The 23,903-nt window shown below is 40.0% G+C and overlaps 3 protein-coding genes across 6 annotated transcripts; 1 reads left to right on the forward strand and 2 right to left on the reverse strand.

The window, feature by feature from the left end:
* Nucleotides 1-1,794: 1,794 nt before the first annotated feature.
* afdnb (afadin, adherens junction formation factor b) lies at nucleotides 1,795-14,850 on the forward strand (the record flags this gene model as incomplete). The annotated part of the gene is made up of 24 exons (XM_080751014.1): nucleotides 1,795-1,890; nucleotides 2,322-2,514; nucleotides 3,375-3,481; nucleotides 3,640-3,767; nucleotides 3,904-3,983; nucleotides 4,286-4,345; nucleotides 4,475-4,680; nucleotides 5,271-5,416; nucleotides 5,957-6,051; nucleotides 6,366-6,637; nucleotides 7,264-7,407; nucleotides 7,997-8,195; nucleotides 9,379-9,470; nucleotides 9,877-9,963; nucleotides 10,205-10,270; nucleotides 10,521-10,594; nucleotides 11,168-11,274; nucleotides 11,570-11,743; nucleotides 12,295-12,386; nucleotides 12,678-12,818; nucleotides 13,008-13,892; nucleotides 14,075-14,177; nucleotides 14,322-14,370; nucleotides 14,717-14,850. 24 exons carry the CDS (start codon nucleotides 1,795-1,797, stop codon nucleotides 14,811-14,813), a joined length of 3,693 nt encoding a protein of 1,230 aa, XP_080607140.1. The 3' UTR covers nucleotides 14,814-14,850.
* Nucleotides 14,851-15,217: 367 nt separating this feature from the next.
* On the reverse strand, nucleotides 15,218-17,667 carry dusp23b (dual specificity phosphatase 23b). 4 transcript variants are annotated; one of them, XM_080750576.1, is made up of 4 exons: nucleotides 17,603-17,667; nucleotides 16,572-16,615; nucleotides 16,036-16,332; nucleotides 15,218-15,412 (listed from the first exon to the last, which is right to left on the reverse strand). In XM_080750576.1, the coding sequence occupies exons 3-4, from the start codon at nucleotides 16,309-16,311 to the stop codon at nucleotides 15,227-15,229; spliced, it is 462 nt and encodes a 153-aa protein (XP_080606702.1). In that variant the 5' UTR covers nucleotides 16,312-16,332; nucleotides 16,572-16,615; nucleotides 17,603-17,667; the 3' UTR covers nucleotides 15,218-15,226. The 4 variants fall into 4 exon arrangements, with proteins under 4 accessions (XP_080606702.1, XP_080606703.1, XP_080606705.1 ...); XM_080750577.1 differs by having other exon boundaries at nucleotides 17,599-17,624; XM_080750579.1 differs by lacking the exon at nucleotides 17,603-17,667 and adding an exon at nucleotides 16,701-16,868 and having other exon boundaries at nucleotides 16,572-16,610.
* A 3,053-nt stretch (nucleotides 17,668-20,720) lies between these two features.
* On the reverse strand, nucleotides 20,721-23,177 carry LOC308305359 (guanine nucleotide-binding protein G(I)/G(S)/G(O) subunit gamma-2; the record flags this gene model as incomplete). Its single annotated transcript, XM_080750140.1, has 2 exons — nucleotides 23,088-23,177; nucleotides 20,721-20,849 (listed from the first exon to the last, which is right to left on the reverse strand). Exons 1-2 carry the CDS (start codon nucleotides 23,172-23,174, stop codon nucleotides 20,721-20,723), a joined length of 216 nt encoding a protein of 71 aa, XP_080606266.1. The 5' UTR covers nucleotides 23,175-23,177.
* Between the last annotated feature and the right edge of the window lie 726 nt (nucleotides 23,178-23,903).

Consider the following 23,903-nt stretch of genomic DNA (forward strand, 5'->3'; position numbering starts at 1 on the left):
CACATATTTAATAAGTATCCATTCACAATTGATGCTTCTGGGTGACATATCCCTTTTAATGTTGCTCTTCCAGTTTCCAATAGACTGATAATTCCTGGCTAACTGATCTGATACATGGCTAGTGTATTTGGCTGGTACATTTAATTATAAAGTTTCCCACAACAGCAGTGTATTCAGACACACCTTTTGCTGTAAAATGAATAATGGGAGAGTCTGTAAAAGAATGTGTTGTTTTTATAATCAAAGTTGTCCTTTCTGCATTCATCCAGACAATAATAGCCGCCGTTGTTTTGGGGTGTACAGCCGTACTCTATAGGCTAGCCAATCTAATTAGTTGTTGATGCAAGTTTAGGCTTTTGTTCTATTGTAAAGTTTACCCAGAAAAATATCGGTGCCATCAACAAAAGCTGCCCCACATAACACGCCACTGCCTCAATGGGAAGACTGAGAATTATGGATATGTGGAATTCACTCAAGCACAAACAACCTAAGAGGAGGACGGAATGCTCTCATGGCAAGTTTGAGTGTGAAAATTGTTCTGGGACTCCTTCCCTTGTCCATAGACTGACGGAAGTATCCCACAATGGGGATTATTTTTGGAGCTGTGTGAAACACAGGCTCCCTATACGTGGCTGTGTGGGTCTGTGTGTCTGTCTGTCTGTCTGTGTGTCTGTGTGTGTGTCTGTGTGTATGTAGCCTGAACTTCCTAAACTTCGGCACGCCACTAGTCCCACAGTTTTGCCACCAAACACTCGCGCCATATGTCAAATCGACCGGCTTACTCGGGAATCGTGGGCTATTACTTTTCTAAGAGAAAGGTTCTATAGTTTAATTGATATTAATTTATTAGTGAATTAATTTTCCCCATTGACTTAGAATGGGAATCGCAAAAACTCACATTCAATTATTTGTCTCTCGCAAACCACAGGGGCTACAGTTTCAAGACTTGGAGAGGAGGTTCATAATGATTTCAAGGATTAAATAAAAAATAATTGTGTCATTTGGCCTCATGGTGGCGCTATAACACCCCACTTTACGTTTTGGCCTGTAACTCTTGAACCGTAGGTCGGAAAATTAAAAATATTTTTTCCCTGGATTCCTTGGGTCATGACGCATCTCCCCATATAGGCCACGCCCATTTGCGCCATGATAGATTTTCCGCCATCTTGAATTTTCTCCAAAACACACTTTTTGCTCCTTTTCCTACATATTTTCTTCAAATGTCACAAAAATCGGTACACATGATCCACACACACACACACACACACACACACACACACACACACACACACAGCTCCACTTCACACGGGTGTGATTTTTATTTATTTTTATGTTTCTATTTTTTAAGTAGTAAAAAAAGGTTGTCATAAATTGTCATCATAAATATACTTCCACAACCTACTGTACACTGTGTATACTGGCAAACCGCCTATCAATACACACCCTGCTACTAGTGAAAACATTTGCACACAAATTAAGACAAAGGTTAAGGTTGCTCTGGCTGGTTCATTATTAGGAAATTAGTCGTTTGCTTGGCTGCAACTGATACTTGATTAGGACTCCATTTGACTCACAACACAGAGATCCACTGACCTGTTATTAAACGAGGGTAGAGGCGGGGGTTATTGTGGGTAGAACATTCCTCAGGGGGTTGTGGGGGGTTGTGGGGTTGTACCCCCAAAAGTGGACTGGTGTACTGCTGGATGGTCTGTTCTTTACCCCTGTGGACATCTATACAGTAATATTTTGTGCAATTACTTGCAGTTCAAATAGGTATTCTGGTGGTCTGTGAAAATGCCTGAAGAGGGAGAGCGACAGAGCTTAGCCAATGTCATCAGACAGTGGAACAACAACAGGCTGGACTTGTTTGAAATAAGTCAGCCTGATAAGGTGAGTTCCCCTTCTCCGACAGGCGACAGCTATGTTGGTGTTAACATCAAACGTAACTATTTTGTTACGTTTGATGCATGGCATCATGATGCATACATGATGCATACATGCAGAATTCGAAGACTCTAAGATTACATTAAATTAATGTTTAAAGATAGAAGTGACAGAATATCAAACAAAATAATAAAAATAATAATGTTCAAAAATGCTTGCTCAGGACAGGGGGGGTCTCTGCTCTAAATTGTCTTGAGACAACTTTGTTGTGATTCGGCACTATAATAAAATTCAATTGAATGAAAGTTGACACTGAGTGAAGATAAAACATGCAATAATTAAATAATGTTTCCCGTCTGCTCTAATCTGAAAATCTACAGAAACTTTTTCAGCTATTACAGACTATCTCTGCTTGGTTTATTTCTTTTCACTTACAGAATCTAGAGTTCCATGGTGTGATACGCTTCTACTTTGAGGACCATATTGCTGGCAATGTTGCCACCAAGTGCCTACGTATTTGTAGCAGTTCCTCTACTCTGGATGTAATTCAAACTCTCTCAGAGAAATTCAGGCCTGATATGAAAATGCTGACCACCTGCTATTCACTGTATGAAGTCCATACCACTGAGGGTAAGAACCAGTTACTCTGACTTAAATTACACCAGCACTGATTCAACTTTGTGTCATGTCTATAGGGTCTATAGAGGTGGTTCCCAAACGGTGTCCACAGCGTTATACAAAACGTTATGAATATATATTAGTACTATATCAGTACTATGTGCACACTTCTACACCCTAAAAAATATATTTTAACCACTTTCAACCTGGAGCCCCTATGCGATGAATTGTGAGTTTGTAGATCGCCTATTTTACGAGTGGCCAAGCTCTTTTATCATCCTCTCTGCTGCATGCTTGCTGCCTGATTGTACATTGTGATAGAGTACAATAGAATAGAATAGAACATTATTGTCTGGCCATGGCTAGAAAAAATGTCTAATCTCAGAATAGATTAGACCAAAGGCACACATATAATTAGATCACATACAATCATATAAAAACAATGATACATTTGCAGACGGATATGTTTTATTGCCCTGCACTGTTCTGTGAATTTGATATCCTGTTGCCAAGCCTGTGTCGCTATGTTTTATGTTAATATTCTCAACATGGCATGTTGAACCCTGAAATGAGTCCATGGGTCCTATTTTCATCCATTACCCCTTATAAACTCTTTTGCCTTTTTTGTTTTACTATTAGTTAAAATAGCTGATCTACAAGCTATTTGAAGTATTTTAAAATGTCTTTCAAAATAGTAAAAAAAAAAAGGAGTATAGGGATAATTGGTAAGGCATGGACGAAAGTATAGCTGTCTCACATTAGCCACATGTCCTAGGACATGAAACTGTTCTTTGAGGTTTGTAATCTTTTTTCTTTTTTTTTACATCTTAAATGATTCAGTCATCTCATACATACTCACCTCCCTTTTTCAGAACGTAAACTGGATCTCCATGAGAAACCTTTAGTGGTACAGTTAAACTGGAACTCAGACAACAGAGAGGGACGTTTTGTGCTGAGGAATGACAAGGACATTTTGCAGGTACTCGTCAACTAATTGTACATCCGATAATTAATGTAAAAATTAGGTGTTACCAAAATTAGGAATGTAATACACTGTAGTATAGGTTATATTCCTCAATTGCCCTCTCTGCATTGCTCTTTGTAATGTGTGTGTTCGTGCCCTATTGAAAAATAAAGGAAAACCATGAGAGGAAGGAAAAGGGAGGCATGATCCAGAACTTCAAGAGGACTCTGTCAAGAATGGAAAAGAAAGGGGAGAAGAATAAAGCTAAGCCTTGTGACAAGGCAGAAGGAGATGTAAATGGGTAAGAAAAAGAAAAAAAAGAACAGCTTCACATTCCCCACGTGAATCCCCTGGCCACCATTCTGGCCTCAAGCCATAGAACCAATGAACTAACATGCAGAATAATAACTCTGTTCCCCTTTTCAACGAATATCCAGGTCAAACTGCTTTAGTGCCTCCAACTCTGCGACAGAAATGAACGGAATCAAAAAACAAGAACGAAGGCAGTCGGATCCAGGTGAATACCGCACAAATTGAGACATACAAAAATGCTGGGATGGGTTATTCTGTCTTTAAAGCACTATACTGTCACTAACATACAGCACATGTTATTTTTGAGGATGAATAGTCAGCCATTTATTTGATACATGGAAATGTAGCCTATACTACAATAAACTTTGGAAGGATGGACGTAAGGCTTATCCGGCATGTTTGAGTGCTTCATGTTTTGTAACAAACCATGATAGTATTTATAGAATTAGGCCAGGCAACAGATCTCAGACTTAAGTGTCCAAATCTCTGCTCAAATGTTTTACACAGGAAGGCCCACCTATTCTAAACAGCCTGGACTCCCAGTTGCAATTAAATTCAGGGATGACTGTAAGTAAAGAAAATTCCAATAATGCACATTCACTTCACAAATAATAATTATTTTGACAATTGTGAGCTCACCACCCTTCTTTTTCCAATCGTCTCCTGCCCCCTACTGGCGATTTGTTTCATTTTCAGCTGAAGAGGGCTTCTTGTCTGCAGTCATAAATTACACCAACAGCTCAACTGTCCACTTCAAGCTGTCACCTGCCTATGTCCTCTACGCTGCGGGGCGCTTTGCTCTCCAGCACCACCACAGCCAAGGCTCTCGCCCATCAGGGCAGACACACAGAGTGACCTCAATCACCAACAAGATGGTGGACATGACTGAAAAGGTCATCCAGGCAAGTCAACCAGTCATCTGGATTTGTTTCAACGTTATGGATATAATGGTCAGGGTTCCCACGGTCATGAAATTCCTGGAAATATTTTGAATTTAGAAAAATATTTTTCCAGTACTGGAAAAGTTTTGGAATTGATCAAGGGTCCTGGAAGGTCCTGCATGGAAAAAATAGCTATGCATTGTCTTTGGTTATTGATTTTGTTAATACCTCTGAAATGACAAAATTGGCCAAATTGTCATATATTAGAGGCAGAAATTGTGAAAATAGCATTATTAGTGTTGCGAGGCGTTGTGAGCATGTAGATCGGCTATTTTCTGTAGATATTTTCTGTAGATTTCGACTCGTTATTGAGCTGAATTATTCTTATATAGTCCTGGAAATCGGGTTAAATATTCTGGAAAAGTTTGGGAAAGGTTTTGGAAATGAATTGGTAAAGATGTGTGGGAACCCTGAATGGATGATTTAATTTAAAACAAAACCGTGAATGGGGAAGTAGAGGATTTTGTAAAAAATAAAATAAATACAAAAATAACAAAAGAATATATTGGCTGGATATACAGTATTGTGAACATGCTGTGTCTCTCCTGCAGAAGCAGCAGATGATTGCTGGTGCTCTCGCCTTCTGGATGGCAAACTCCTCTGAACTCCTGAATTTCTTCAGACAGGACAAAGATCTCTGTCCTCTCACACAGCAAGCTCAGGTGGACCTGTCCCACTTGGTGCATAAAGCTTACAAGTAAGATAAACCACAGTGTTGTTGTGTTAATCAACCTTGCATCCCTATTTACGTTATTGTAAACTTTGTCAAAAATGTTGTCTTAATTATGCCAGCAACGTGCAAAATGAATAGTTAATCTTGACCTTAAATGTGGTGCTGTGTGTTTAGTTAGAAAGGTTAAAAAAATACCGGTAAGTAAAGTACGCACTCATTGATAATTAGTTCCACATTTTGTCTTTGTTCAGTAACACCCTCAAGACGGCGTTTGCCGAAACGCGTTGGTGTTTTTTAATGTTCTAGCCCGTTGCCCAAATAAAGGCCTTTTATTTCTAAATCCACCTGAGTGCCTGGACCTGGATTTTTGTGCCTCTGTGGCACATTTTGTCCTCTTTTGCTCTATGCACTCATTGAATTGATAAATAATGTGAATAATAATAGCAATAATGTTGGAATATGTTAAGTGTATAAATAAATAAAAGGCTTCATCATTCAATAACCAATAATACAGTTTGTAAAGCATGTAAGTATTTATTATTCATGTGCCGTTTATTTCCTAAGGTGCCTGATCAGGTGTCTACAGAATGAGCTCAGAAAACACTTGCCAACTTTCTTGATTGATCCTGAACAACACGGTCCATTGCCTGCTGGGATAGGTAAGCCTGCACTTAAATTACGTAGAACCCCCACAGTACATTGTGATACTACTCTTTAACATGCAATCTACATATGTCTATTGTATCATAGTCTACAGTATGTCGTATTTTTCCTGCACTGTCCCATTGCACTAGAACTAGATGACGTCACAAAGTCCTCCCTGTTATTACTACATTCTTATGCCATATGTGTACACCACTAGAGCCTCAGTATGTTCTGCACAAAGACACATTTCTGTACTTGCATGGATTGGCAAATAATGTGTTTCTGCTTAAAGGGTTACCATTTTGACACTCCTTCTGCCCCCTAACAGAGATGGTCCTGAACACCTTAATGAACGCCATGTCTCTGTTGCGGAGGTGCCGGGTCAACCCGGCCCTCACCATCCAGCTCTTCTCCCAGCTCTTTCACTATATCGGTGCCTGGCTCTTCAACCAGCTGATGGGCCCTGAGGCCTGCTCCCTGGGCCTGCGCTCCCATTACTGGGGAGCAACCCTCCGACAGAGGCTCACTGCCATCGAGGCCTGGGCTGAGAGGCAGGGGCTGGAGCTGGCTGCTGACTGTCACCTGGGACGCATCATCCAGGTGCATTGGATTGAAAGTGGACAATAGGGCTGTCAGGATTATGACATTTTACATGACGATTAATTGTCACTCAAATAATTGCGATTAACGATTTCATTGTGTTTTTCTCGTTGACAATTACATTTCCGTTTGGCTTGTAGGCTTTGAAGTTGCACATGGCAGATATGACACATAACCTAAATATACAGAAAGAAGAAATGACTGACATATTTTACAACTTTATACTTAAAAAAGAACATTGATAGTGGAAATAGCCGATCTACAAGCTCACAACACGTCGCAATCTGCTATTTCTTTCTTTTGAAAATATTTGAAAAACATGAACATAATTAAAATAATTGAGATTTGATAATTGTGACAGGCCTAGTGGACAAAGCCAAAAAAATGACATAGACACAAGTTCCAATGTTTTATGTATTCACCCTTTAAGCTTTTCACACTGATCATGTATGTAATACTAAGCCGGCATCCATACTTAGAATATTTGGGGAAATTATGTGCTGATGGGTTTGAATGCTTATGTTGCTCAATGCTTGTGTTTATCTGAAAACCTATCTAGGCATAATTTTGTATAATACAAGACTTTGTAGCTCGAATTTAAAACGAACCTGGCTGGCTGTTTCCAGGCAACAACACTCTTGACCATGAACAAGTACTCTGTAGAAGATGTGCAGGACATCCTGAATACCTGCTTCAAGCTGAACTCTCTGCAGCTGCAAACACTTCTCTCCACCTATCTCTACGCACCCAATGAGCCTAACATACCTCCTGTGAGTACTCCCTCTGCCCTTCGTTCCTTATCACTTGCGTAAGTACTGCGTTCGGCTGCGTATGTCGGTAGGTAGGTAGCTGTGGGCGTTTAAGCCAGTGATGCCAATGGTGATGTCACAGGCATCGCCAGACGCCCGTGGTGATTGATGCCAGTGGTGAGCGCACCTCATGGCGCGCACTGCAGTCGCACACTTGTGCACAGGACGCAAGTTGGCACCTCGACAGAGTGCATGTAGTTCTAGTTGCTTATTTCACTCGTTTGTTTGTAAATCGGCTTATTCCACCCTCTCTCATTGTAGTTCCACCACTGAATTTCCCCTGTGGGAAAATAAATATCTAGTTTTCTCAGTGGTCGCTAGTAGTCCATGTGTTTTATGGCTGTTATTTGTATCGGATTTTCCTGTGTATGTTATGCAAAGCTGTATCATGTCTCTGCCTCTTCTCTTGTACTTGAAAAAGCTTTGGTTTCGATGTGATTTTACTGGTTAAATAAAGGTTATATATAACTGAGTTACAGACCTAAAAATCACTGCTTTCAAATGACTTTACTTTTACATGACTGTCATTATTATGATGTGGTCTCTCCAGGGTTTGATTGAGAGTGTGGTGGCAGCTGCTGTGAGCTCGGCAGACGAGCTGGTTCAGTGTGAACGACGTGACCTCCAACTGGAGGAGAGTCTGGACCTTCATCTGCCCTTCCTGCTTCCTGAGGGAGGTTACTCCTGTGAATCACTGAGAGGACTTCCACCAGGCTTCACTCAATTCTTACAGCCCATCTGCTGCAAAGGTGTTAGCCTAAGATGTGCTTTAGGAGTTAAACAAATTAATAATAGGTTTTCTTTTTGCTCAATGCATTTTTATTGAATTTTCAATTTCAGGAGATTAAGGCAAATCTTGAACAGACAATACAAGTCAAAAATTAAAGACAAGATTACATAATATAAAAGTAAAAGTAAAAGCAGAATCGACATGAGACAAACAAAAAGGAAAAGAAAAACAAAACACAAAAATACAAGTCAGGTTTAGCGCCGCATAAGACAAATTAATAATCAATTTAATCGATTCTAAAAAAATATATATTGATGATTTAATTAAATAATCTATCCCTATTTTGCACGTCATTATAGGAAAAAAGTTCCAAAGATAAAAAGTAAAATTGTGAAATTTGCTTATCTACAAATTCACAATATGTCATGACTCATGATGCGACATATTGTGAGCGTTGTCTCCGTGTCTGTATGTAGCCTACAGTACCTTTTGTGACCACACATGTTAAGGGAGGGGCGCTGTTGTTCAGAATAGGCCAGGCACACTCACACACATACGTTCAGGCCAGGCCAGGCACACACACACACACACACACACACACACACACACACACACACACACACACACACACACACACACACACACACACACACACACACACACACACACACACACACTCTCTCTATTGGTGAGCAAGTGTGGCTCTCTCACTCATTCACTCACTCACTCAATTCAATTCAAAAATTCAATTCAATTGAATTCAATTAAATTATTGCGCAGCCTCCACGACCACCGCTCAGTTCACACGTGTGTGATTTTTTTAATCACCGGTGGGGATATGTTTTATTCCTGCTTCTGGTCAGACTAAATACATGCATTTCCTTTTGGGAAATGTAGACTGTCTAATAGACTAGATTCTATTCCTATGTTTGATATTATTCAGGTTTGATATTATCCAAGCGTAAATAAGGAGTCCAAGCCAGTCTATGACATCAGTACTTTGTTGATGGGGGTTTGTGGATTTATCAATATTTTTCTAGATCCGCTGATACGACTCATCACTCCCGCAAACTAGAATAGTTCCATTTATGGTAAAATCTGTGACCTAGTATCACAGGCGCTGTTAATGGTAGTTCGTGATTCTCAGCCTTTTTAATTTCAAGGACCCCAAGTTTGATATGCATGATTGTCTGTTGTTTCAGGTCTTTGCAGCTTGGCAGTACAGCGTAACTTCAAAGGCAGCTGGACTGTGCACTTTACTGAAACAACCTCCTCTGCAGGGACCACGTCTCTGGTAAACAGCCAACATTCTAGAGTATGTTGTAGAGTTCAATGTGTTACCATGTAGAGGTTACTTTACAATGGCTTCATTCCAGTGAATGAACCTGGAGACCCATTTCTAATGCTTCACAATGACTCAGTCAATACTGCTAGAAAATCTCTCAAACAGATTATGTTCTTACAAAACCTTAACATGCCAACACAAGATGAGAACAAGATGGACAGTATAGTCCACTCATCAAGATGAATTATTAGGGAGTATTTCCATTTATTGTGTACTTAATATGTTTTTCCATCAGCTAATATTCATGTTATCAAAACTGCAATGAGCCCATTGTAAGGTGTTAGTAGTATCCTTAATGAGATACTAATTAATATATTGTTTCCATTCAATTAATATAGCCTATTTCTTCCTTCAGGCTGCAGCCATAGAGCCAGAGGTTTTGATGTTCACACTGAAAAAACCCTTGAACAGTGGGATGGGGATGAGCATAGTGGCAGCCAAGGTGAGGACAATTATTCAGATTTACACTCAGTTATGCGATGGTGTTCCATGTAAAAAATAGCCAATCTACAAGCTCAATGCTTATTGTGAGCTTGTAGGTTGGCTATGATTATTCTCAGCATGTGACACTGGCACACAACTAAGTATAATTAAGCATAATTGGTCAAGATGTATTGTTTCAACAAAACCATTCTAAAACCATTGCAATCTGCAGACTTATGTATTCCCCTGTTCTGCTACAGGGAGCAGAGCAAAGTAACCTTGGGATTTATGTCAAGTCTATCGTCAAGGGAGGACCAGCTGAAATGGTGAGCTCCAACATCACTCTAACCTAGAACATTTGCACAAACTTCAACAAAAGAATGCATTAACCACATTCTGGTTTTGATTCCTGCATCAGGATCAACTGTTGCAGTATACTTAATCCTTCCTTCTGCCCACACTCCGGTCTCAATAAACTTATAAAAGTAATAATCTCTTGAAAGAAACATAGTTATCGGTTGAAAGCTATCGGAATATATCATTAATCTTATGTTTTCTCATGTGTGACTCATATAGGATGGTAGGTTGACTGCTGGAGATCAGCTGCTGAGTGTGGATGGTCACAGCCTTGTAGACCTCACTCAAGAAAGGTACCTTGTTAACATGCATATCCATGGTTCCAAAACTCATGTTACATACACAAATTAGTTGTGTTGTCCCAAATAAATATACTGTAAAACTACAATTATGAAATATAAATATTGTGTTTTTCATTTGATTGCCTCAACACCTTGTTTTCCATCACACTCCAGCATTTGAACATTTGAACAACTATTACTCATCACCATTTCACTGACTTTTTAGCGGTTTATTCAACTTTGTCAACGAACACTGGAGAAAGGTTAAGTGATGAAATAGAAAGAAATGTTATTCCAAAAGACAATAAAAAAAAAATCTGGATAACTAAGTCATGAATTGCGAGTGTGGTTGCTGACGGTTGCCGACCAATTGATTCCCTATTGATTCCCACTCCCATTGATTCCCTACTGATTCCCACTCCCATTGATTCCCTATCCCTAAAAGTTACCCTAGAAGTCTATAAAAAGTTACCCTATAAGTCTATAAAGTTTCCCTGGGACTATAATGTGTTGCCCTGTTGGGCAACCACACTAATTATGTCCTTACTCTTACTGTATTAACACAGCCTCTTGTTGATGTATTAGGGCAGCAGGGATTATAATGCAAACTGGACCAGTGGTGACCCTGCAGGTTGCAAAGCTGGGAGCATGCTACCATGGCCTGGAAGCGTTGTTAAGCGAACCATCCCCAGGTATGAATACAAAATCTCACCCATTGTGAAGTGAGCAGTGCCTTTGAGCAGTGTTTGCCTATATGAATTCTTCTGTTGTCCATTAATGTCAAGGCTGCTCAACAGCGCTACTTGGTCACCCAGCGGTATTGCAGCTGTTGCTACTCATACGAGGCGTATGAGTATACTCATACTGTACATAACATACTCGGTCAAGCATTGTTGCGCTGAGACACCGCTCAAAAATGAACAGAGAAAGAAGTAAACAACTCCACTATGTTTAACCACTTATATATATATATTTCTTTTTTTCAAGGTGAAGACAATAACAGCCATGCTAAGCCGAATGGAAAAGCACTCATTCTCTACAATGGTGTTGATGGTAATCCTTCAGAACTGTGGGAGAATCACCACGAGACCAGTAGAAGACAAAAAGAACAGATTATGCAGCGGAACAGACAGCTATATCGATCCAACCCAAACATGATGAGTGAGTGTACTTCTCCTTTGTATCCTTTTTGTCCCTGAATGTCTTAACTAGGACTACTCAGGAATGATGCAAGTCGGGAACAATGCAAGTTGTGAATGCATGCCCAACCCAGTGTTGTACTACCCGTTGTACCCATCTGTCTTTCTGTGTCCCTTTTATGCCCCTATATGGAGATATCTGTATCTGCCTGCCTGTGTACCTTTTATGCTAAGATATATGGAGATCCCTGATGTCATTGGTAAATATACCACCATATTGGTGAGATTATCCGTTCTGGACATCCGGATCGCCCTATTTACATATGACATATCGGTCGGATCGGCAACAACGCAAGTTGGGAATGCATACCCCACCCGGTTATGCAATACCAATTGTACCCTTTGTCAGAACTGTTTTACCTGTCTATCTGTCTGTCTGTCTGTCTGTGTCCCTTTTATGCCCATATATGGAGATCCCTGATGTAATCATTATACTGTATGCCCATATATGGACAAATGAAACCATGCATGAGAACAAGTTCAGTATGTTATGTTCTTTTTTCACTTCAATAGATTGTGTCCCTGAGGACAGAGAAAAACCATGTGACCCCATTGTGAGAGCGAGCCAGTTTTCTGCCACCTCCACCATCAATCTCTGCACTGATGTAAGAGATTCTATTGTGTTTGGGCTTTAGATTTATGGCCATGATGACTTAGGAGGACTTGAGCTTATTCCAGAATTACTTGGGTTATCTATCTACAATATAAAACCCTGAAAGGCTGAATATTCATTTAACTTTGAGATTGAGAGTGTACACTCTCAAAGTTAAATCAGAGTTAAATTAACACTATATTATAGTGAGTTATTTGTTGTATGTTGCTTTGGATAAAGTGTCAGGAATTATATCTTGTCAAGAGTAATTTTAACACCTTAAAGTACTCTCTCTTCTATTCAGACTTATCAAAGGGAATACCTGACACTGCCCGCTTGTAGATCCCAGGACAAGAAAGCACCAGAATACAAACAACCACTGCCTATGTTTCAAGTGTCTTTGACACGATTAAATGGACACAGCACCATCAAGAAGACCCACATGGTATGACATCTTCAATGGCAACAAAACCTTGTCAAATCTATTTTGGCATTACTTTAATGCCATTGATTTACCATATTTAGTTTTTACTGTATTAACTAATGATGACATTGTTATTATCATTATTATTGTTTACAATAATTAAAGCTTTTCTCATGAAATTCATATGAAGCTCATATTTTTCTGTTTTAGCGCCAGGCCCTGTCACAGGAAAATCTGTGCATGGACAGTGGAGGCCCTCTGGTGGACAAGCGACATCATCAAGACCAGAAGACAAAATCCATGACAAGCCACTGCTCTTTTCCTCTTCGCTCTAGTGTCTCTAGTCATGACATCCTTTCTGATTACAACTCTCCCTCAAAACACCAGCAGCTGGGTGAACGCAAAGCTGGTGTAGGTTTGTGGAGAACACCTTTCTCACAGAGCCTGGCGCCAGCACCTTCAATACAGCCAATACGTATAGACATCCCTGTCACACGGCCAGTTGATGCTCAGTCAAACCCTTCCCTTGCCACCTTCAAGCAGAATTCATCGTCAGTGGCCGTGAAGCTGACCCAAAGTGTAAAAGAGAACCAGCAAAGCCATCAATGCAGAAAGTTGCCTCAGCCGTCCCTTCCATCACAGCAGCACCAACAACCCATCCCACATAAAGAACAAATGCAAAAACCCCAGATGACCATCACACCGACAAAGCACGTTTCCTTCCAGAAGCTCTCGACTCAACACCATTCAGGCATTCCATCAAAACCAAAAGAACCCCAGTATTTCACCATGAGTGAGGAGTTCTCTAACAGCAACAGCCTGTCACCAGACCCCTGGCAGAGGGATGCCCAGGAGAAGAAGGAGAAGCAGCGGCAGCTTCAGGTGATGGACCTGCTAGAACATGAACTTCAAGACCTTCAGGCTAAAGCTAGTCGTACGCAAAAGGAGAGCGACAGACTACGGAAGCTTAGCCTGGAGTGGCAATTCCAAAAGAGACTGCAGGAATTCCAGCAGAGTAGAGACGACGATGATGATGATGAGAATGACGACATGGAAGTGATGATGACAATACAGCAGTTGGAGTGGAGGGCCGAGGTAAATAACAGTTGAAGCAACTTTATTACTTTTTTACTATATCATTTTAATACATTGTATAATTGCTATATTGTATATCAATAACATTGTCCATTTTTAAAGTGGTGTCAAGGAATCCAAATACGATACACAACACACACACCTTTTGGGGGACATTTGATATTTATTTCTCCCACCCACAGAGCAAGGGGCACTGCAGGCAACAAAACAATGAAATCAAGGAGTTGAAGAAGCAGGAAAGAGCTAACCTTCCCCATGAGGGCAATAACTCAAAGATAACTTCAGGTATCATGATCCCCAGAAAACACTGCAATTATTCCCAAATACGCAGCTGGTGTATTAGGCCTACTATTAATAACACAGTTAGTTTAGTTTGATGTTTCAAAAGAAGCAATGTTACCAGTTGGCCTTTTGTCTCCATGTTTACAGAGCAAAAATCAACCCGACGCGGAGACATTAATAACATGACGTCAAAGGAGTGAGTTGAAAGCATTTTGCTTGTATTTGTATTGTAATTTGAATTCAGTCCAACACGAAGGGAAACTGTGGCATGTACAACTTTTAGTCACATCATCACATACAGCGGACAGTTTACTATCACAACTGATGCATTTTATTACATTATTGATGTTTAATCAAATATTTGATCTGATGTAAGCAAAACATTACTGACAAATCTGACCATATTCAATTAAGATTTTCAATATTATGGACAAGCATCTATATACTGAAATACACAAGCATTTATGGTGATAATAATCCTTTACAAATAAAGAGATTCAAGTATTTCTACAATTATCTTTTTTTTGTCTTCTTTTTAATAGAAACCACAAAGAGAACATAGAGAGAGGACTGGCTCCTGAAAACCTTTCATTTAAGGACCGTCAACGTCTCTTTTCTTCAAGTCAACTACCTCAGTAAATGTTACAGCCTTGTTTAATATTGTATAAAGGACAATTTATCATACAGGTTTTAAAAAGAAGAACAATCTGATGGTTGCAAAGTGACCTTATATTATGTAGCAAAAGTACTGTGTTGGAGTGTTAATGGAGATAGAATAGCAGTGTAGTTATTTCCACTAGACTAATATATTTATAAGAGCATGTTGCAAAACCGAATCTATATCACTTGACCATTAACTTGAGCACAGTAGTCAGTAGTCAACAACTGAATTGTGTAGTAGGTTCAGTGTGTAACTGAACCTGTATAGTATTGCACATTCGAAAAATAAAATGTCACAGTTAAGGAACTATTATATATTATAGGATTAGGAACCATTATTATATTATAATTATCACTGTCAACTCATCTTCGACTATTGTCATCATGTGGTGTTATTTAGTGCGTTGATAGTACTGAACGACAGCTTTCTCTTGCTCATGTGTTTCAATTGAGCCGTGACGTATTCTCCGGATCTCAGTAATGGCCTCGATCCCCGAAATCTTCCTCTTCTTCACCAGGTAGCAGGCCAACATTGTACCAGTTCTCCCATGGCCATGCATACAGTGAACCCCTACACCCTGAAGGGGAAAATAAGCATTTATTTTTCCTTTATTATATGCAGCACCTCAATTAACCACATTTACTCTAGCGTCCCTTACTTAAGCTAATTAAATAATAATAATTTATTTTAGCTCACATGAGCTTGTAGATTGCCTATTTTTCCTATTTGTCATACAATTAATTATATAGGGCTTAAGTGGTTGCATAGGAATTCCTTTTGGGAGCATTATAATGTTGCAAGTGCAACCACCAGAGTAGTCTAATTATACAGTGGTTCTCAAACCTTTTCACGTCAGGACCCCCAAATTCATATTTATTTGGCCGAACGGAGGTTGTGGATTTTGTGCCAGGGACCCCCAGAAGAGAATATTTGTGTTAAAAAATGTCTAATTACTTAAACATTTTCTAAAATGTTCACCATTTTTCAAATAGTTTAAAAAATAGCCGATCATGACGTGAGCTTTGATCGGCTATTTTTTAAAAGCCAAAGTATAGAATATGGTTAAAGTGGTAGAAAATATTATGATGCTATATTAACCAATGTTCCTGGGGACCCCTTGGAACCCCACCTCCCCCTTCCCTCTCCCCAAGGACCCCTGTGGTTCCCTGGACCCCACTTTGAGAACCATTGGTCTAATACCTCGCCTTTGGCATTAGCCTCCTCCACAATGGCTAGGAATTTATCAATTTGCTTTGGTGATGGTGGAGTGAAGTCAACGATCTTGATGTGGTGCAGTTGTAGCGCTGGGCAGGTGTCATAGTTCGGTGGTTTTCTCTCACATAAGCAAACCAGGTGTTTGACGCCATTGTCCAGCAGATACTGGTACTCAGCAGTATATCTGGGAAATGCCAACCCGGCCAACTTGCCAGGCTCAACCCAGGAAAAGTTGTGTGGTGCCATAGGTGCAGAGTCCATATTGCACTAGGACAGGTAAACCTGAAGGACGAGAGAAAGAGAGCTTGTAGATCTGCTACTTTCAAAACAATCTAGAGGCTTGAAAAGTTATGGGGGTACCAGGCACAAAATGTTTTCTTATGGGGATCTGCAGCCAAATATTAATGTGGGGGTCCTTGACATGACACAAGACTTAGTAAACATCATAGCTTATATTAAACTAATCATATCAGGAATAACTGACCAGCTTGTATATCCTATGTATATAATTTATATCTGACCTGTTTTCCTTGTTCTTTCTTCCTATCTTTTCTTCCTCCCTGTCCTGGAAACAGGGAGGAATGGTGGGAGCTTGTAGAGAAAAAATGATTTCACCCACTTGTTACTTTATTTTTATTATTTTTACACACCTTATTTGTTGTGACATTAAAGTCGAAGTTATACACAGACTATTTCCTGCAGTACTGCATCTGTTGCTCTATTTGTGTCCACATTGGTGGCGGGAAGCACCTTTATTGGACATGTTGACAGCACAGCTGGAGCCTGATTGTGGGTGGGTTATGTTATAGGTCACTGTTTATGCATGGCCAGTTTGTCTTGTACATTTAACTTCTCACTGGCACACAGAAACAACACCTGAATTAAAGTTAAACGCTCATCATAATTAACGACATTAGCTTCAGCTGTGATTCACTGAAAACATAACTGTGAAAAGGGAATAGGCCTATAGTTTTACACCGAGAGTTGCACGTTGCCAAAGTTGGAACCTGAGATTGTTATGGAATCCATATGGCCCACCACACGACCACGGTACACGTGGTAGCAGCCAAGAAATACTTCGACATACAAAGGTGGGCAGTGGTGGAATTTTGGAAAAAGTACTCAAATGTTTTACTCAAGTAAAAGTATTATTAATACTGCAATTACGAGTAAAAAGTCCGGAATTCACAATGTACTTGAGTCGAAGTGCAAAATTATTGGCATCAAAATGTAATTTAGTTTTTGCAGATTATCAAGTAAAGTACAAATACCTCAAAATTGCACTTATAAGTACAGTACTTGAGTAAATGTACTTTGTTACTTTATGCCACTGGTGGTGGGTTAAGTAGAAATGTGCAAATATTATACAACATGATAGTCAGTTAACTTAGTGTCGAACTGAAGGAACTTCAGACCAGTTCACGTTTTCATAGCTGCTAGTCTGCTACAACTACACGCAATAAGATATAACATAAACAATTAAGTAGGACATGTGAACGCAGCCCCCAATGCGTTATGCTAGACAACGTTAGCTAACATTTTACTTACTTACTATTTACTATCGCAGACGTATGGTGCTGCTATTGTTCGTCATTGCTGCTCGTTTGCTTGGAACTGTTAACTTACGCATACGATGTCCACAGCTGCCTGCTGGCCGAAGGCTAAAGTTGTTTGTGTGAGCTAGTGGAGTTTAGCCTACAAATGCTAACGCTATCACTGCTTTACAGTATGTTATGTATGTGAACTGAAATGAATGGTTGACGCCGACGGGTTGCTATCGGAGCAGCAAAGTCGGTACAACGCCATAATAACTCATGCTTACCGTTTTAAATGTGAAATGGAGTAGACTGAGATTACTGATATTTAATTAAACGGTTTAAATATTTAAATATGTCATTAATACCTTACTTTCTATGGAATAAGAATAAAAAGAATAATTTCACATGAGGTATATAACTGTCAGGATGGCCGAGCGGTCTAAGGCGCTGCGTTCAGGTCGCAGTCTCCCCTGGAGGCGTGGGTTCGAATCCCACTTCTGACATCAACCTTTTATTTATTTTTATTTTCATAATATCAATTCGTATGACAACAATATGACATTATCAATTCATTACTTCTAAGTGTAATATCAAAACTGACATGGAAACTAAAGCCGCAGATGTTGAATCGCGTAGCATTCCATGATAAGGCTAATGATTAACCGGCCTTATATTCCCTAGCAACTTATCAACACACATGTCCACAAAACAACTGCCAACCAAGTGGTCACGACAGTGACAGTTATAAATGATTTATAAATAATAACGATACAATTAAATGACACGGATTACAGGAGTAGATCATAATCAGTTAACGTGTCGTGCATGTAATTGCATTTCAAAAGCGGCAGGGGGCGCATTGTGTCCTGCACCAGAATTATTATGGATGGGACCTGTAAATTAAACTGGAATATTCCATCTAAATTCGAATTAGAAACAACAGATTTTACATATTTTCATGAAAGTAATGCAGTATTCATTTGATTAGACAAATTCAGTCACGTTTATATCAGTGGTTTCCTTTGAGAAAGTGCTTAATTTTTCCTGTTCAACATTTATGTGGCTCCATGTGGATGACACTGAGGGCCCCACATGCTAGCCTAGCACAGCTAACCAATCCACCCATGTTAAAACAAGGTGGTACTATACTGCAGTTAGTTAGCTGAATTGGTATCCACCTGTTTCCGCAAGAATTTACTGTAGAATTATGTGTGGGACACACCCTGAGAACAGCTGACATACAAGCTCACGTCGCGTTGCAAATGCAACCGTTGTGAGCTTGTAGATCACACTCGGCTGCGATGCCGGAACTGCCTCACCTTCTGCGCAATGCACGATGGGACGTTGGAAACTTGTGGATATAGTCTGGCCAAGCCAGGCTACCCATATGCACCTGATGGAGTTCTTTGGAAAAAGTCTTGTTTTTAGATGAAGGGAATGGACGTTCTGATTTGTTGAGATTATTCAGTGTGACTTTAAAGGGACATTTCCCCTAAAATAGATGTTGTTTATCATACAACTATTAGTCATTCCTTTGGGATAATGTATGATCTGGTGATATGTTATACTACATGAAACCATTGAAAAAGCTGATGCTGTCAGCTACATAATGTTGGCCAGGGGTGTCCAAAGTGTGGCCCGGGCACACATTTTATACGGCCCACAGCTTAATTCCTAAATTGTATTATAACCGGCCCGCCAGCACCGTCAAACAATAATATTTTCCCAGAGTAAAATTTGTCAGGATTGTTCCCTGTTGTCTCATTCTGAAGGGGTCAAAGAAAGGCTATTTTATTTGTTATTTATTAGTTAGTTATTTGTGTTTTGTTCAGAGCAGGCACCTGACAAAAGACCATTGATATTAAATATTGATGACGATAGTTAAATAAAATCATTAAATGCAATGCATATGTACTGTATGTGACTTTGTTATGGTCCGACCGAAAGTACATTGTCAGGAGATACCTTGGGTGTTTTAATATTTTCTAATGTGGCCCCCTTTGAAAAAAGTTTGGACACCCCTGCTGTAGGCGAGGCTATGATTTTATTTGAACACAAGTAAAACCTTTGTCGCACAGTGCAACTGATGCTTTAAACGAGATCTGCAGTGGTCTACAATGTAAAAAGCTTTATATGGTCACTGTTTAAGAGATGTCCTTGTTGACTCCATATTGAATCATTATAATATTTAATATGTTTGGCACTTCCAGATGGAGACTGCCCTATATCCCATATTTCATACAATCTCAACATGAAAAGATTTTTTCTTTTTTTCTTTTTCTTCATTTCATGCAATAGTGATACAAACACAAACATCCAGAACTCACAGCACAGCACAGTTTACTTGCTAGTCATTTTATACAAATAGTAGAAAGAGGGTTTGTGTCTGAAGGAGACAAACTGTCACATTTTTACCAGATATTTTGTTTGATACACAGACAGAAGTTTCAGAAAGGTGTTTTTGTAAAGAGTATCACAGAATCTAATGTTTCAAACTTCCCATTAAAAAAGCTTACACTAAATTTGTTTCGTGTAAAAAATAATAACATAGCTGTTTCAGTTATCACATACAGTTATAGAAAGCTATCTAATAGGTAAAGAAGAAAACAAAACAACAACTTAAGAAAAGAAAAACATTCCAATAGTCAGGTGGTGTCTAATATCAGACTGAATGTTTGTCTACCATCCTACAGAGCACAACACCACCAGCAAACCATTTAAACAAAAAACATTTGGAAGTTCAAAAAGAATCACAAAATATTATTATTATTAATGTTTTTTCTTTTGATTTTTCTTTTGTCATGTTTTGTACACATCACAACCTGAAGACTCCGTTGATTGGTTGTCCATCACATCTCTGGGTTATCATCCTACCTTCTTATTAATCCCTTTTGTGTCATCTAAAAAGCACAGACCCCTTCAACATGCTGCACACCCGTCAAAAAAGCTATCACAACCCCTTTAATTGGTTACATTTTAACTCTGTGGTTTTAAATTGCACTCTTTAGGTGCCATTCGAGGGAAGGTAGAGAGGTGGGCTAATCGCCGTGCCCTCCCCCCCGCTAGATTCTTTTTGAACGTTCATGTTCAAGTCCCACATTGAGCAGACTGCTGAAGGGCCATGCTGTATTTTTACAGGATGGCACAGAAGAACTTCTTCTCTCTGAACGGGTTCTCCGACGCCGGCACCGGTGATAACAGCGGGTCTTCCTTAGCGTGGGCTTCACAGTACGACATCAAGTCTGCCGCTGCTTTTGAAACCTGAGGTGAGTGCGCACGCACACACACACACACACACACACACACACACACACACACACACACACACAAAGTTTATTCAGTTGGATTAATTTAATAAATACAATATACAGTATACGTATACTTGACCAGCTCAGTGGCCTTGTGGTTGGAGTGTCCACCCTGAAGGGGAATACACGCCGGCTGCGGACGGCGCGCTTCAAAACAGCCGCCTCCATTTATTTCCAATGAACATAACCACACCGGCCGCTCCGATACGCCACTGTTCTATTTTTAGGCACTGCCGTGCGGTGAAAATGTTTTTACCCACAACAAAGGGAAATGGATGCGTCGCGCCAGTTGGTGCCCGGCCGGGTCATACCAAAGACTAGCCATACTATGGCTAGTATGCCATAGTATGTCCAGGGGGTGTACTTGTACAGTTTAGCTGCCTCACGCTACAGAAACAGGAGATAGGCTCCTGCCCTATGGGCCTCATGGCTCGCCAAGGCTTACTTATCACCAAATGTCTTCACCGAAAATAGCTGTTCTTCAAGCTCACTATGCATTATGGCTAATGTGGTTAAAGAAGCGCTATCACGCTGAAGTGAATTGCAGTGAAATTAACCTAAAAAAACAATAGACTATTTACACTACAATCCATATTGACAGAATCATTCTTCTTTTCTATCATGCCCATGACCCATTTCGTTGGCAAGCATTGGCCTGACAAACCCAATTCAGTCTATGGCCATTACATCAACCTGATTCGCATAAAGATAGATAACAAGATAACACGCAGCCGCTGATGGTAGCGGCTTAAAAAAACAAGAATTATATTATACCGTACAAAGCCTGATTCAACCTTGCACTGTAGTTGCATGATGGTATTGCACCGAAAATAAATGACCTTAAAGCTCACAAGGTGTCACGAATTTGACGTGTTGTGAGCTTGTAGGTCCACTATGTTCAGCGTCTAAGAGCATCATGTGATGGAGCATAAATTATAGGCCTTCTTCCCCTGAACTGGGAGGCAAACTGCAGCCAAAAATGTGATGGAATGCATTGAAGTCAGTGGGAGCCGGCTGGACAAACAGATGAATAAGCACAACTTTGAATTATTTACTTTCACAAATAAACAGTTCATGAAATTAAATGCAATATGTCTTCTTTTATTTTCCAGTTTGCCTCCCTATGCGGGGAAGAACTGAAGGCTTGTTAACGTGATATATCTTCTTGCTGAAACCAAAAAGTAGACGTTGTAGTTTTCACCATCACTGATTTGACCTCAGTGATGGGCTTGTAGATCTTCTATGTTTGGTTCATGCCGGTTGTGGTGGGCCGGTCTGGGCCAAGATGCCAGGGCCGAATCTATGTCCCAGTCCTGCCCTGCACTGGTGTAAACCTTAAACCCTAAATCTGTGTGGGCTTTACGCTTAGATATCAGGCTGTAATGGCTTGATATATGATTGTTTTGTTCACTGTCTATTTGGCTGCTTTCTGTAAGCGACATGCAGAGGGGAAAAAAATAGACCAGGTGCATATTTTTAGTGGAGCGCTCGCCTGATGACATGTCTGAAACACGTCAGGTGGAATCGGGTGTAGCGGCCATGTCGTGGCCGGAACGCGATGATACAGAGCCCGGTAGAATCCAGTTTTCATGGGTCCCATACGGTGGGGACAGTTGTCAATCTGGGTGGGCCCAGATACAATCTAGCTGGACCTGTGTCCACCCTTATATCACAGAAGACTGCTCAGGTTCATGGTACAATGGCACATTAGGCCCACAAAAATAGGGTTTAGATCATGTTGAAAATTGTGATAATGTCCATTTTAAAACTCATTCAGGCCGAGAACAATTTTTTTGTACATGTACTGTATGTAGCAACATATTTGTTTTTTGTAATTCTTGCATAATATTTGACGTTTTTCAGAAAAAAAAATAGGTCAGGCCAAATGGGTTTAGTTAAAATCAATCACAATTCCGCTCAAATCAACGGAACTAAATACAGGGCAATTTTCATGCTTTGTATATACTTTAATGCTGATGTCCCTATTTAGGGCAAACTTTTTGGAACCTTTTCCTAAATACTTGTGAATCACAATGTGTTGTGAGCTTATAATTTAGATCCCAAAAGCTGAAATATTTTGAAAATCATATGGTTTAAGACTGGTTTACAAGCAAGAAACCAAAGCACCAAATAAACAATTCCGCTGTCCCTATAAAGAGGGAACTTTATTTCTGATTATCACAAAGCTCACTTTTATCCTGTCTATGTTGGCTTCCATCTTCAGCTGCTCTACCAGTTTCCTGGCTTGTGCAATGCTGGCTGTGTTATTGCTCGCCATGGGCCTAGTCAATTAGATATTGTTGTTGAGTACCTGTAAGAGAGAAAGAAATGTCAATATTGCAAATATTTCAAATGCTGGGACAATAATCCATTGATGCAGAATCACTGTGTCATGACAAGCACACAAACAGGAATGTTAGTAACAAATACCCTGTTCATTATCACATACACACCCAAGCATGCATGTGCGCATACACAAAGGCTCCATAGCCACACGCACACACGAATATGCTTTTTCGTTCTCACACACCCGCACGCACATGCGCACAGAGACACACACTCATTCTCACACATAGTCTCACAAACCACAGACACTCAGAGGCATATTATTTACGGTGTCAGTTGCTAGGCAGCGTGTGACAGTGAGGGGGGAAGGAGACAGGGTACGAAAGGAGGCTGAGGGCTGTTGCTTTGTCCATTACTATATATTAAAACATGCATACCATGGAACATTGATTTTAGTAAAGGAAACATTTTTTTGCTTTGTCCACTCCATTTGTCCTACATTTAAGACAAGTTCATAGAGTTGGTTCTCATTTACATTTTCTGGCAACGGTATCGGCCTCTGCTTAAAGGTATTCTATACTTTGTTGTGCAACAGTGTCACTCACTGAAAAAAGACGATCAACAAGCTGTTAAGGTGCGTGACACGGCGCCAACCAAATAATCAGGCATTAGTGTGAAGGACAATAAAACAATGTGGTTTGTCTTTGATGCAAGGTAAAGG

The sequence above is a fragment of the Nannobrachium achirus genome (assembly GCF_963921795.1).
Source record: "Nannobrachium achirus genome assembly, chromosome: 20".
Taxonomy (NCBI): Eukaryota; Metazoa; Chordata; class Actinopteri; order Myctophiformes; family Myctophidae; genus Nannobrachium; species Nannobrachium achirus.